Source organism: Abramis brama (assembly GCF_963993115.1).
Source record: "Abramis brama genome assembly, chromosome: 14".
NCBI classification, from domain to species: domain Eukaryota; kingdom Metazoa; phylum Chordata; class Actinopteri; order Cypriniformes; family Leuciscidae; genus Abramis; species Abramis brama.
Genome location: NC_139976.1, coordinates 35,448,208 through 35,463,750, shown reverse-complemented (window position 1 = coordinate 35,463,750; position 15,543 = coordinate 35,448,208). Strand labels below are relative to the sequence as shown.

At 38.0% G+C, this 15,543-nt stretch overlaps 2 protein-coding genes across 2 annotated transcripts; one reads left to right on the top strand and one right to left on the bottom strand.

Moving 5' to 3' along the window:
- Positions 1-488: 488 nt before the first annotated feature.
- On the bottom strand, positions 489-9,525 carry lsm12b (LSM12 homolog b). Its single transcript, XM_084136046.1, has 5 exons — positions 9,289-9,525; positions 7,880-8,013; positions 5,304-5,413; positions 3,905-4,031; positions 489-1,189 (listed from the first exon to the last, which is right to left on the bottom strand). The coding sequence occupies exons 1-5, from the start codon at positions 9,413-9,415 to the stop codon at positions 1,097-1,099; spliced, it is 591 nt and encodes a 196-aa protein (XP_083992172.1). The 5' UTR covers positions 9,416-9,525; the 3' UTR covers positions 489-1,096.
- Positions 9,526-10,320: 795 nt separating this feature from the next.
- On the top strand, positions 10,321-15,520 carry g6pc3 (glucose-6-phosphatase catalytic subunit 3). Its single transcript, XM_084136028.1, has 6 exons — positions 10,321-10,700; positions 11,659-11,765; positions 11,858-11,948; positions 12,593-12,711; positions 12,785-12,926; positions 14,536-15,520. Exons 1-6 carry the CDS (start codon positions 10,483-10,485, stop codon positions 14,876-14,878), a joined length of 1,020 nt encoding a protein of 339 aa, XP_083992154.1. The 5' UTR covers positions 10,321-10,482; the 3' UTR covers positions 14,879-15,520.
- Positions 15,521-15,543: the final 23 nt, after the last annotated feature.

Genomic DNA, 15,543 nt, shown 5'->3' with positions numbered 1-15,543 from the left:
AAAGAAGTACTAGCTCAGAAAATACTCCGTGAAATCTACATGGTATGGGAAATAGCATGTGCTATTTGCTTCAAATCAGTTGACAGTCATCACACGGCACATTTAATTCAAATAGCATCCAATTATATTGGCAATAAAACCAGTTAATTTTACTTCTGGTTCAACCATCTTGGAACTGCAACATCAAGCACATTACACTATGGTATACTGGTTTGGCAAGTTCCATGTGTACAAAACAGAATATTGTACATAATGCGCAGTTTGGGAGCCAGCTATACTGAGCCACTGTTGCGTTATTGTGCATCAGTGTTTACTGTGTTTTTTGCAAAACGAATATAATGCTATTTGATTAGACCAGGTGTAAAAAAGCCACATAACTAAAGTGTTTCAAGCATTTAACCCTTTGATTGAAAGGGCAAATCATTTTAACTCCTTTTGCAAGCATACGGTTTTCAAACATTTCTGAAAAAGCAACTGAAAGTACAATATTACAGTCAGAATTTTTGTTATTTTTATTTTAGAAAATGTCCTTTGTAACATGTGGCATCTGAAGTCACATTTTGTTTAAAATACAGAAAAGACAGACACTTGTAGAACATAAACAGCCAAAGAAAGAAAAAAAAAAAAAAAAAAAACATCAAAGTAAATAAAGCTAACAAGCTTTTCTGACTGGTTTGTTTTTTCTTTTTTTTTTGACAAAATGGAATAGAAGGCGAAGGAGGGATGTAAGAGAGAAGAAAATATGAAAAGCTATCTTTAGATGAAACACAGGAGGAGGAGGAGGAGGAGGAAGAAGGGGCAGAGGGGGGATAAGACACTGTTAGTCAAAGAAACTATGGTTTGTTTGATGGTTGGTGTTTTAAATTATCTTTATAAAGTCTAATTTAGAATGATCTCTTTTCACTCTCATGTTTCTTAAAACATTTTTGCTTTTTTTTTGTGTTTTTTTGTTTCTTTTGTTGATCTTCCAGACCCTAGGCCCTTGGTGCATCCACCCTCGGACTACGACGCAGAGGGGGAGATGAGCGCTGGTTTGGACCAGCTGTTAGGCCCGTGATGCCCGTGGTGCCCTCCCCAGATGAGCCATACCCCCCACTCAGGAGGATAAAGACGAGTCCTTCTGTGTTTGCTGTGCTTGTGTACGCTGCATCGACTTCTGGCTTTCCACATCTCTAAAATGTTTCTCAACCTGAAAAGAAAGACACGCAAGTCATGACAAGCAATCGATATGACACCTGTATATGCAGATTAGAGGTCTGCTACCCGACCCAAGCCTCACGGGTCCCGAACAACTTGCGGCTTTGGGTTAGTTTCATGAATATCTTCAGGTTTGTAACTAAGAAAAACTATACAGGTGAAACTCGAAAAAGTAGAATATCGTGCAAAAAGTATAATTTTGATGAGTATGGCTTACAGCTTATGAAAACCCCAAATTCAAAATCTCAGAAAATTAGAATATTACATGAAATCAATAAAAAAAAAGGATTTTAAATACAGAAATGTCAGCCCTCTGAAAAGTATAATCATGAATGTATATAGTTATCACCTGTGTTTATGTAGTTAAGGTTTGAATGCACGAGGCTGTGTTTTTTGTTTGACTACATTTAGGATGTGTACTTTATTAAAATGAGCAGATAAAATAAAAAGGGAGTTCATATATCTGACTGCTTGTGTTCATTGATGAAAATGAAGCCCTGTGCAGTAATATTGCATCTTGATGAATTGTGATCTTGAATCGAAGACATAATTGTAATCGTGAGACCAGTGATGATTCACACTTCTATTGCTGGATAACAGGTGAGCCAAAGGACCGCACAAAATTATACATAAACCTCTGCATTATGATGCAATAATGTGTGTGTGAAATGAATGAGTGTACACTGAGCACAGCACCAGGAGTACTATCAATAAAATACTGCATGAAACATTTTCTACTATTTGATATGTATATTTAAAAGTTTTAAACCTTGACATGATTATGATACATGAATGAGTGAAACTACGAATGAAATGAGCACAGCGCGCTCGCAAATCAAACATTTCCCTCGCATCTCTCAGACGTCAGCTGCTATCAACTAAAACAACATCATTCACATTTGCTACTGTTTGCATTTAAATGTTTAAAACATTGTACAAAATGATGAATGAATGCAAAGTGCAAACTATGAATGAAATGAAGCGCGATAGGAAGTCAAACAGCCGTGTTGCCGTCTCTGTGCGTCTCTCTGAATCATACACATTTTCTACCACTTGATGCGTCTATTTCAGTGTTTTAAACCTTGTACGATATGATCTTGTCATTTCAACCAATAAACAGCTCAGCAGTTACGTGCAGTGTGGGTCTAACAAACCTGTTTTGGCTTATGGTAGCAAGTATACAGATACATCTCTACAGCGACGGATTTCGGGTTAGGTCTTAAACTTTAACGGTACGGGCCGGGTTCGGGCTTCAGTTTAAAGCCCGTGCAGACCTCTAACGCAGATGCACCCTCAAACATAGTCTGATGCATTGTAGAAACATTCAGCATATAATACAACATATATTAAACAAGACAAATCTAACTTAAGTAAGGGTGCTTTCACATCTGTAGTTCGGTTCATTTGGTCCGGACCAAGGGCGAAAAATGATACATTGTAGCATTTTTCAGGCGTTTTGGTTCCTTTTCACACCACACAGATCGCTCTGGTCCAAATCAGTTTATGAGTTGATAAAACAAACCAAAATGCAGTCACGTGACAGCATCCACATCACGCGTTTGCCAGATGTGTCTTGAACGCATTCCCATAACTGCACTTCGATTGGTCAGAATTAACGTGCGGGAAAATTCCAACAGAACTCCCAGAAGTAATTCGGCAGACAACACGCCGCTGTTTACTATGGAGAGACGACTGCGTGGGATGATTGTATCCCTGGTCATATTTTATTATATAGTTTGTCTACACCACTTGTCTACACCACCACACGAACCGCTCCAGAGTTAGTTTGAAAGCGTACCGAGACCTCCTCGAACACTTGTTTGGTCCGCTTTTGGTGCGCACCCGAGTGCGATTGCCGCATTCACACCTGCCCAAACGAACCGCACCAATGGGGAAAACGAACTCTAGTGCGGTTCAACCGAACTAAACGAGGCAGGTGTGAAAGCCCTAATACAGTGCAAAATGCCCCTCTTCAGAGTTATTCTTTCCAGCTAACTAATGAGCTATGGACAGTGAATCGCTTTCCTGGGGTAAATAACTTCTTGTGGTTGGCGTCTTTCTGCAGAATTTAAAAGCACAAAGCTTATTGCGATTATTGAATGGATGGTGTGCAACAAATGTTTAGTGAAGTGACTGAAAACAGCATAGACTTAAAAGATTTATTTATTCTTGGGTTTAAGAATCAACATTGCTTCATCAAAATGAAGGTCAATTCAAATTAATATTGTCAACCCTGACCCAACCCATCCCTACGGTTACATTCTTGTAAACTTGTAAAGTCACAATTTATAATACAAAATAGCCTTTTATTGCAAGGAAACATCTGCCATGTCATTGCCAATTTTGACAGATGAGAGTGAATGATAAAACACTAGTAGATCAAATGGTGGCACATGATTTGAAGCATTATTTCTTGTATACAATTTGGCTGTGAGGAGACTTCGTTGACACTTCAAGTGTCAGCTTTTCCATTTTGTTTATGCCTTTCAAGCATCGACCAATGGAACGACTTTATTATCAGGAGTCAGCGAGATCTATTTAAAATATCCCACATTTGACTGAAGACAGGTTTTAAAATTGACTGCTGGTTTACCTTTTAATATTCTCCATCTTGCAAAACCTATGGATGCCACTAGAAGAGAGCTCTTAACGCATTACTGAAGTGAAAGCTATATTACTGAAATGGAAGCTAGTCCGTGATACTCACAATTTTGCGTATATGACTTAGAGCACTTCCCTCTTTGCCTTTGCAGTTCTCCACCTGGTAAGGTGGTGAGATTACGACGTCATCCATCACAATGATGTTCTTCTCCTGCCATTTACAGTCTTTGATGCTGGAAAACAAAGAGATCAAACATCAAACTCAAGATGGACACACCCGCAGTGAGCAATAACGCTTAAAATGATCAAATGATCAAAGAGTAAAGGCCCCGATATACTCACGGCGAAGCTGTTTTTTGTTCTTTGCTTTGGGGTAAAAAGAAGTTTGAAATACGTGAGCAGCGGAACACCGTTAGCGAACATCCTGACGCCGCCCATGCTACTGAAAGCGGCGTTTAGATAAATATGTGCTGCATGCGTGCTTTCCTTTCAATTAAATCAACATACAACAAAAATGACAGCGATGATGAAACAGTGAAGAAAGCATCTGATCATAGCGATGTGGATGTTTGCACAAGCTCTGCAATTCGGCACTCCAGTCATGTTTATTCATATACCACTTTATGCAAGAGATTGTGTTAAAGCAAGCAGCTCTACAGTATTAAACACACAAAAAAAGTGTCAGTCTCTTGCCATTAGAATTACAAATTCATTTTCTACTATAAAGCGGCTCTCCAGTGTGTTCATGTTTTTACTCACAGATGTCTGACCTTGAGGGGCTGAACACAAGAAATGAACCAGAGAAGATTTCCACAACAAAGGCGGCGGAGCCTCAGAGCCACACACACCCATTACGTAATCATCACGGATCAATGCTAGCTTACCAGCCAGGGGTGCGTTTCCCAAAAGCAACTATGGTCGCAAAAGTTCCTTCATCTCGTTACTAACAGAAATCAAAGGAACTTGCGAGTGACCATAGTTGGCTAACAATGCTTTTGGGGGAAACGCAACCCCGGAGTGAACTTTTCCGGAGTTTCAAACTCCCGAGACAAACACGAAACACACTTCGTTTTGGCCTGTATTTGTTTGAAATGTCACACCAGTTTGTTCTTCGATTTTGCTTGAAGTATATCGGGGCCTTAATATAGAAACATGTTTCATGCTTAAATGTTTAAGCTCAAGATCTCAGTAGATGATTGTGTTTATTGAAATCACATTTAGACCTTGTACTTTAATTCAATCCTCATGGTAGACCGCACGAGGGGCGACCACCTTGTCAAATGGAGAATACAACTTCTAGGTTGTAGATTTGACTAATCTTTCTCTCAAATGCTTTTAAAACTCAATTCATTAGTATTAATCATTCATTTAAAAGAATAATAATTTAAAAATCCAATCATCCAATTACCACTTAAGAGAAGTTTAACATCACTTTGGTTATAGATAAATTAAGACTTTGGTCTTACATTTGGTTTCACAATGCAAGTAAAGTTTGCGAGTCTTACGTTTTGTGTATAGTCTGGAATAATTGCTGGCCCTCAACTGACACCCCAGCACTGATTGCATAGGCTTGGGACAACTTGTCTTCCTTTTCCGACCTTGCCCGACTGGCAAGCTGTAAAACAAAAGATGTCAAAGTAAGATATTGTCAGACAGGTATCATCTCAATCATGTGTTTACTATCTAGTACATGTGTCAAACTTCGGTCCTGCAGAGTTTAGCTGGAACCTGCTCCAAAACAACTGCCTGGAAGTTTCTAGTAATCCTGAAGATATTTGCCTTGTCTGAAATCACCCCCTATACCCTCAGTCACTTTTCCCTACATTACTCCACTAATACAGTCCACTTGAAGAAGTGAATGAAAACGAGCGAGTGAATTCGGACACAGTGCTGCCGCTTTTGCATAGTTTGTGCTTGCAGTTTAATAATCATTAGAAACTTAGCAAACTGTCAGCTCTAGTAGTAATGAAAATATTTACCTTGAACTCATGGAAACTTTGTATAAACTTTGATTAAACAATTTAATAATTAAAAGGAAATAATACGGTATGATATTATGCTGTAGCCACATTGGACCAGGGGTTTGGAAAACGGATGGATGGATTGATTCAGCTGCGGGCACAATCATCTGGGAAGATGTGGGAATTTATTCAGCGCACGACTCTCATAGTGCATTATGGGTATTCTCTAGGCGTTGAGCGTACATCAGTTATTGCGGTATTTAAGGGTATGGGGAGATCTGAGAGCACTTGATTAGCTGGTTGTGTTTAATTAAGGTTGGAGCTAAACTCTGCAGAACAATAACCCTGCAGGAACTGAGTTTGACACCCCTGATCTAGCACAACATATGTGAAATGTTTTTTTATAAACCACAATGGCTATGTTCAGACTGCCAGCAAAAATCTGATTTTTGGAAAATACAGATTGGATCCAGATGGGTTTTTTGAACGTTTGGACAGCTTTTTTATAAAAAAAAATAATAAAATAAAAAAAAAAAAACCCACACAAAATCATATTTTTTATAATCGTATTCAAACCACATTTGGAGACGGTTTGAAATGCGATTCCAATCATATTTTTTCAGATGCGTCTCAAATGCTTGGTTCAAATGGTCTTTTGCATCACTCTTAATGTGACATACAATTATAACATCAAAACCAGCAATGGAAATGCCAAAAGTATTCATATGGTATGTCCAAAGATTTTGGCCGTGACCACAGCACGGAGTCTCAATATACACCAGTCTCCACCTCGACTCGACAGGGCACTTATTTGGAGAGTGAGATGATGCACCTCATTTTTCCCACATCCGCGTTGAAAGCGATGCGTGTGTACGCCTACGTCGTTACCAAAGGAAGCCATGCAGACAGGCTGGTTATGTCTGGACACATTTGATCAGTTGCGATTAGTAGTGCAGGCAGTCTGCCTGAAAAGATCTGATTTGAGAATAAATCCAATTTGGCTACAGTCTGAACATAGCCGATACAAATACAAATAACATCAAAAATCACAGTATTAGCTTTCTACCAATTAAGTAAGTGTATAGCAGTGCTGATGGCGGTAGAACTGTTTAAACTATTACACATGTCTACTGTGGTAGATAAAGCTGCCTGGCTATCAGTGGGAGGGCCTGCTTTCCTTTGACACAAGAGAGTGCTAAATGAACAGGAGTACCGGTAATGTGAAAAACAGACTTTGAAGCAACTGCAACTAAACTTCCTTGTCTGGCATAAAAATGACATTATTATGCAGTCACAGGTGTGAATATATTGTCTATTTTAAAGAACCATTGAATGTGGCACATCTAACCATAATTTATAGTCATTGTGCAACATCTCTAGTGCACACGATTTTCAAGTTGCTCCAAAATGCTTTCTTTTTGGTTTCGTGCAGGCAGGACATGTCATCATTGTGTGTACCGTAACAAAAGCCCTGTATCTGTTCAGTTTGATATGGACACATACAGGCTGCCATTGCAACCGTTGCTACTAAGTGGACATGATATTTGGAGTTTCACATGCATTTGACATCAACAATTAAACAATTAATTGACTATTCATTTTAATGAAAATGTATTAATATTCCTGAAAATTCCCATTCCTAGTCAGTACTTTCCATTTCCTAATACTATAGTCTAACTTTGAGTGTTTTTCTTTTGAAAATGTCTAACATGTACAATAGATATTAATAAAGGTATTACCAATAGGCCATACCAACTATATTGTCATATTAAAGGTGCTGTAAGAACGACTGCAGTCCAAATTCAAATTATCAGAGACCGTTATGTGTCGAAATACTATTGGCTGAACTGTCAGTGGGCGGAGTCACACAGACCAAAACAAAACCCGACGGAACGTGTAAAATAATAAGTCAAATAAGTGGCTGTAGAAGTGTTTTTCAGAGAAACGAGTGTATGTGAACTTAGCATGTTTCCTAAATATCTGCAAACATATTATGGTATTTTTACGCTTTGTAAAAAAAGTTACATACAGCACCTTTAAGTGTTACCATAAATTAAAATGACTCATTCCAGTATATAAAATTGTGATCGTAGTGCACCCACCCTTGGTAACATCCTTACCTTGCTAACATTCAAGGATGCTAGAGGAGGAGGAGTTTCAGTGCGGTCATTAATTATATCCACCTCTGAAACATAGGCTAAGTTGATCAAGATGACGTCGCTGAGGTTGGGCTTTCCGCTGGAGGAAGGACATTCTGACAGGAGGGTTAAGGATAAATCAAATGAAGACATCAAGACACGCTTATGCAGTTGTTCTCCCTCAACAAGTAGGTGTTGAAACCTCCTGTTTAGGAAATGACTTGGTTTACTAAACATCAAAAGTAGTTACTGACACACGCCTGTTTACAACACACCAAAGACATTGAGCGGTTCAAATACCACCATCCCCCACAAGGTTAGATGGCCGTTATTCGAAGGCCTAGATGTAAAAGACGAGCTGAGTAATACATAAAATGAAACCAACGTGAGTGATTGGTTGAGCAAGCCTACAAAAAATAAGACCGGGGAAAAAGTGACAAGTGATGTCATACCTGTCAAGGCGTCAAACCATCAAAACCACATTTAAACAAATGTCAGCACTGAGCAGTGACACGTGGGATTTATAGAAATCTCATGAAAGTCGATCTTAAGTGTGACAGGCAGATTTATTAATTCATCACTAAGAACTTAAAACAATCTTCATCTTTTTTAGATACCTGAAAAATTGTAAAAACATCCACCTTGAGGTTGTGGTGATGTGAAATCTTCAAAGATTTGTAATAAACCATGCCAGGTCAAAGGGTGTCAACACTTCTGCTCACCCTTTAAAATGCCATGTCGAAAGATGTAAGCTATATTTCAGCCTTTCATTTGGATGGAAGGAACCTGTTTGTGATATTTATATTTAGAGCATAAAACGTATAGCCTAGTGAATAGGTTGGAGTGTCATCCTTCCAATCTCAGCATTCACAAACTCCCTTATTTGTATAGCATGGTCAAAAAATATGAATATGACCATTCAGTCTGATATTATTGATCTGAGAACAGTAGAACTACAGACTGCATGTAGTATGATGGTAAACCAGTGTATATGCTACGCAGCCTGGGCATTATTAGTTCTTACAGGGAAAAAATAGTTTATAAACTAAATAATATACCCTATGAGAGCTGCCATTATTACACTGGAAAGGCATTAGCTTAGCACGCAAGGCTAATATTGTCGGTCGCGAGGACATGCTAATCAACAAGCTAACCACAAACAACACTTTTCTAACACGTTTTCAACTGTGAACCCACATCAAATCAACTAAGCACAGAAAACACCAAGCGACAAACATAGCTGATCGTGACCAAACACAACATAGAAGGTAAACGAAGCAAGAATAGGCGTTGAATGAGGCCACTAGCGCACACATAAACACGCTCGCGCGGAGCGTCAGTTTGACACAGTCCAGCCGTTTAAACGCACATATCCGAGGAATAAAGGATACTCAGAGTCAACATCTTGGACGGGTAATCGAAAGCCACCACCTCTCCCTGCAAACGTTGGCCTAAACAGGTGAGGCAAGAGACATGGCTCCCGACACTGAAATACTCCCCCGGTCCAGGAGCCGCCATCTTCTCCGCCAGGGAAACCGGAGCGCGAGCTTTACGTAAACGCACGCGACGTCGTGACTGCTACGACGCAGTGGCACGTCAGGTGACAGGAAAGAGTGGAAACACGATCATCCTTCTATCAAAAAACAAAAACAAACTCATAATAATAATAATAATAAATAAATAAATAAAAAAACAAAGAGACTTACTACTCTCGTTTATTCAAGAGTACTGGTTAATTAGAGATGGACAACATAATTAAAATTCTTATTTTATTTGAGAAATATATATGCATGTATATACAAGGCAAAATACATGTAAACTGTACTGGTACCACATGGTAGACTGTTTTCCAGATCTTTCATGAGTCTTTAATCTAGATAAAGAACAATCGTAAAGTTGTTAAGACATCTGTCATTGAAAAAAATAACTGATGTACCTATTAGATGTATAACTTATTTAAGATGGATTTATTTTTATGACTTATTCCTCTACTGTGAATTCAATAAAACAATCTCAACTACAATATATTAGTTTTTTTTAAAGTTGTATTTATTTAAGAAATAATAGTCATATTATATAGAGCAAACATTATAGAGAACCGTTCAGAGAATGTGAGATAAATAACAACAAACATATAAAAGAATAACAGTATAATAACAAACAAACAAAAGGTAACATTTGGTGGTTACATGATTGCGAAAAGCTTTAGAATAGGCTATTTATTGTTTTCACAAGTTTTTTATTTTGTGTTCTTGTGCTTAAAAGGGTTTAAAAGTGCATCTTGAGATCAGTGTTACAGAAGGTATGCATATATATATATATATGAACTGATAAAACCTTCGCGGTAAAAGTCTGTAAGAAATTCGAATGTGCAGATGATTCAAGTCCCTTATTGAAAATATGCGTTTTAGCAGATGAATTTTGTCCCACTGCGGTACCCGTGACAAGCGTAACGTTGCGGTCTGATCTCCTGACAGCTCAGCGGCTTCTCTAACAGTTGGTTTAACTTATTCACTAAGTCTTTTACCTGTAAGATGAACAGGGGACCTTAATGTTATCTGTGGACGTTTATTCATCATCCTGTAATGGAGACCGTTCACCGCCAAGGCGTTTGGGTGGCGGAGGCTCTTCAGCGGAGAACGGGAAGCCTGGAGGATTTCTGGCTCGTCGCTTCTCATATGGGAGACCCGAAAGCTGCGGTTCTCCTGGTCTTTCCTGTCGTGTTTTACATCCATCGAAGGACTGGCATCGCTGTTCTCTGGGTAGCAGCTTTATCAGAGTGGCTTAATTTGGTTCTCAAATGGTATGAAATGCTTTGCATGCTGGGATGTGTGAAAATGAAACCCAATGATGGATAAACGTCTATGATAGATAAACTTCTATAGTGCAAACTAGTTTTATTATTATTTCTTATGTAATATATAAATATGTATGTGTGTGTGTGTGTGTGTGTGTGTGTGTGTGTGTGTGTGTGTATATATATATATATATATATATATATGTGTGTGTGTGTGCGTGTGTGTGCGTGTGACCAGTATGTGTATGTGTATAAATAATTGTTTATATATATATATATATATATATATATATATATATATTTTTTTTTTTTTTTTAATTATATATATATATATATATATATGATTTATTATTATTATTGCTTATGGAAGCTTGTTCCTTGTTTGTATGTTATAAATATATATAAGTAAATAAGACGATTGCGACTTTTCCCCCTCGCAATTCCTCAAAATTGCGAGTTGTAAAGTCAGAAGAATACTGTCAGCATTTCTTATATAAATATTACAAGTATCCATATGACATACTAAAACCACATATAAATCATTGAAATTATATAAATGATTATTCCAAAGTATTTTACAGTTTAAAATAATGTCTTATCACTTCAGTGTCAAAACATTGCTGTTTAATTATTATTTTTTTTTTTTTGTGGAGACCTTGATACTCTGCCATTCACAAGTTTGGGATTAGATAAAAAAAAACAAAAAAAAAAACAATATTATTAATAATTGGGTACCAATAATAATTGAGCACTAAATTAGCATATTCAAATTATTTCAGGAAAAAACTCATTAAATCAATTTAGAAATTTCTTACTCTTTTGGTTATAAATTATTCTGAGGGCATTTAAAGTGCAAGAAAGTAAACTGTAGAGAATGTATTTTAGTTTTCATATTCTCACTCAGTTTTATTGGGTTGTGAATGGCATTTCATGTTGACTGTAATTTCTTTAACTTGACATTCAGGTTCCTGTTTGGCGAGAGGCCGTATTGGTGGATTGGAGAATCTGGATTGTTTTCTAAAAACCCACCGAAAGTCCAGCAGTTCCTGTCGACATGTGAGACTGGCCCAGGTAAAGCAGTGCACTAATCTTCCTTATTACAGATCATTTTACCTGAACCATTTCCAGATGTGAAGACCCGATCCCTCCGCCATCTCTCTCAGGCAGTCCTTCAGGTCATGCCATGGTCACTAGTGCTGTCTGGTGGCTGATCGTCTCTTCACTGGCGTCATTCTTTCACGCTCGCACGGGCAGGTCTGTCTTTAACCCTATAAAGCCTTTACAGTGAACTTCACAACAACTTTTATATTGAAATATTTCAAGATCAATATTTACTGGACTGCACTAAACCTTACTTGATTATCCATACATTTTTTTTTTTTTAAATCATATTAAAATGTATCAAATATAATCCATGAGGAAGGTTTATTTGTTCATCTCTCAATCATCATTGTGCTCCATTGCATTACAGTATATGGTTTAAATAAAACTACAGAGATTTGATCATAAAACTAAGCATTTAAATATAAATCTTACTATTGGCTGATATACAGCTTATGAAGTGACAACTTCTATTCATATCCAATTTATATTAGTAGCAGCCTAATTTCGTTTTACATTTTGGCCATTTAAATATCATCATCTGCACCAAATTCCATATTTCTGCTCAGTTTGAGCCTCTAAATAAAACTGCTTTTTTCCCTCCTTTTCAAACTCTCACTATATCAAACTATATGAGCCATAAAAGCCTGACGTATCAAATATGATACTCTACGTATGCAAACTTTTCAAAAAATATATTGTTTGTAATTTTCTCACGTTCTCTTATAAGTCACACAGATACGTGAATGTTATTTATTCATGTGTAATACTAACTAAACAAACTCTTTGTGGTACAGTAAGACATTAGCTGCAGTGCCGTACCTGTTGTATGCAGTGTTTTTGGGATGTGTGGGCCTTTCTCGGATCTTCATCCTGGCTCACTTCCCTCATCAAGTCATTGCTGGTCTTCTGACAGGTCAGTCATTAAAAAATACATGCATACATCCTCATATCTTCATAGCCAGGATCTTAATGCTCTTTCTCCGCAGGGGTGTTGCTGGGGATCTCTCTGAACCGGACCGTGCCTGAATGTCGCCCTCTGCTGTTCTTCTTTTGCTGTAGCGTGACTTTGCTCTTTGGAGCTCTTGTGCTGCATGCTGCCCTGCAAAAGACTGGGATTGATCTCTCTTGGTGGGTACAATGTGACATTGAGTTGATATTGTGTAAAAAACTGTAGTTTTTTTAGTTTAACACGTCTAAATTCAACACGTGTACATCTCAATTGTTACAATTAAATTAAATAACTACGGTTGTTACGTTTTTTCTAACACTATACTTCGTCATATTATATCATAGCACTGTAATATATAAAATGTGCAAAGGAAAATGAGCATTGAAAAATGCATTGTCAACCACTAATTATAATATATTAATCCTCAAAATATCACATTGTATGATTTTGGGCTGTCCCAGATGAAAGATGACGAATCGTGGCGGTTTCTGTGGTCGTGGCTCCTGAACGGTGATTGTACGTCGTACAGTGAGAAGAGTTTCTAAATCCCTATTCGCACTGGATTAGTATTATATGGGGACCTCGTGTGATTTAGAAATGACCCCCCCACATCTATATTTCGTGTGGCGCATTCGCACGGGATAAGAGAAGCCTGTGATTTTACTCGAATTTACTGACTTATCTCCCGGATATGATGTCAATAGGCTATTGCTTGGAAATGTATTGTTGTTATTATAGGTCTAGCTGTATGAGATATCATAAACAGAATAAACAGAAGAATGTTCTTCACCACATGCTGCTATACATGTCATCCATCTCCATCTAATCATTCTTTTTGTTTTTGCTCTTCTGATGGTTTTCAGCTTTCTCTTTCTGCAAATTGTATAGTTGTATCGTATCATGTTGTATAGCGATATGACCCAGCACCCAAAATACTATCAAAACACTCCAGCGCAGCCTCCATTCTTCGCGAAAGATGGATAAAAAAGCGCACAGGAAACAAAAACCTTGAAAAAATTATAATCGACCCCACCAAATCACAGAGATGCCGATTCGCACGGGACTAATATTATCACAGGACCTCGGTGTTCGGCGAATAATATGGAAGGTCATTTGCGGGGGAATTTTTACTTTACAAATTACAGACATGGCCGATTCGCACGGGATTAAGATCCCAGACAATTACAAATGACTAGAGGTCACCAGGTAATACTTATCCCGTGCGAATAGGGCTAAAGACGGCCATTATCACGGTCTTATGACCAAAGATAGCCTGTGATAATATTCAGACAGTGTCAGAACTTCATCACGATCATCTCAGTGTGTTGTAGTAGCCAATAAAAATGCAACATGAAATGGCGTATTGATCAACGCGACATGACGCTAAACTTTAAAACTACTTACTCAAGCTCCAGTTGCAATATTGTCATGCCAATTGGCCTCTTTTCCACGACCGCGTCCATATTCTCCTCTTTCGCTTCCTCCTCTTTTTCAGCGCACATAAAATCACAATTGCCAAAGTGTGATTGATCTTGCTTTATTTGTTCACCACTAGCACATGCTGATGACGTTTTATTCTTGCGTCGTAGCCTAAGATTCAATAGTGTCATCATCGTACAGCTTACATACATGTACCCAAGTTAATTATAAATATGTCGTACAGTGTGATTTGTATTGGTCTTATAGGATTGCTGAAATCACACAGTCTGTTGCAGGCATTAAGGAGTTATAATCTGTATGAATGACTTTTTTCACTGCAAACTTACACTCTCATACTGTGAACCGCAGGTCCATCTCTCTGGCTAAGAGGTGGTGTTCTCACTCCGAGTGGATCCGTTTGGACAATGCGCCCTTCTCCTCTCTGAACCGCGATGCCGGGGTTCTGCTAGGACTAGGACTTGCACAGTATTGGAAGCCAGGTGGATGGGCTCTTCCATGGGTGCCCAGGACTCTCTGTCTGGCCCTGTCGTCCATGGCCCTCCACTACATCAGCAGCTTCCCTTTGCCCACTGTTCCTCCTCTTCTCTTCTACTCCCTGTTCTTTCTGAAATACACCATTGTGCCGCAGGTGGTCATGGTGTTAGTGCCAGGATTTGTGCATCTCCTCACAGCCAAACCCAAGAGGGAGTAAAGGTGAATGTCGCAGATTTGTTTTAGTGTTTGAACCATCCATCATCTTGAAGATCAATCGTTAATGGAGTTAATGTATTTAAATACAAGCAGACAATGCAGTTGCTTGCAGCTTTAAAGATTGTTTTGCAAAAAAAAAATGGATTGCTGCAGTTCATAAACATTTAGTTTGTGCCAAAGAAACTCTTAGGTGAAATTGTTTCTTGTTGTTCTTTGATGATTCTTTTTAAAAATTTCTATTTATTTTTTTATGCTTTCAAGTTTTTTGAATGGTCTAAATCAATCTATATTCTGTTTCCGCAAAGTGATGAAGAAAACTAGATATTTACATTTTCTCTAGTATTTGCTTAGTCTGATTCTAAATCAGTTGCTAGGGTGTTGCTAAGGTGTTTAGATATGGCTGGAGGATTTAATTTTGTTTTAGTGTCTGCCAGGGGAAAATCTAAAGTCTGATCACTTAGAAATGTAACTTTCTATCCTCAACAAGCTACATGATTTGAGCTATCATATGTGTCAGTTTAATATGTGGCCGTTTGTCAAGTATGAGCAATAATAGTCTGAAAGGACAAATAGTGCAGTTGTGTAACAGCTGTAGGCCTATATAAAAGAAACCACAATAAAAGGAATCATCTTTTAAGCTCGACCAGTCTTATACATTTCTTATAA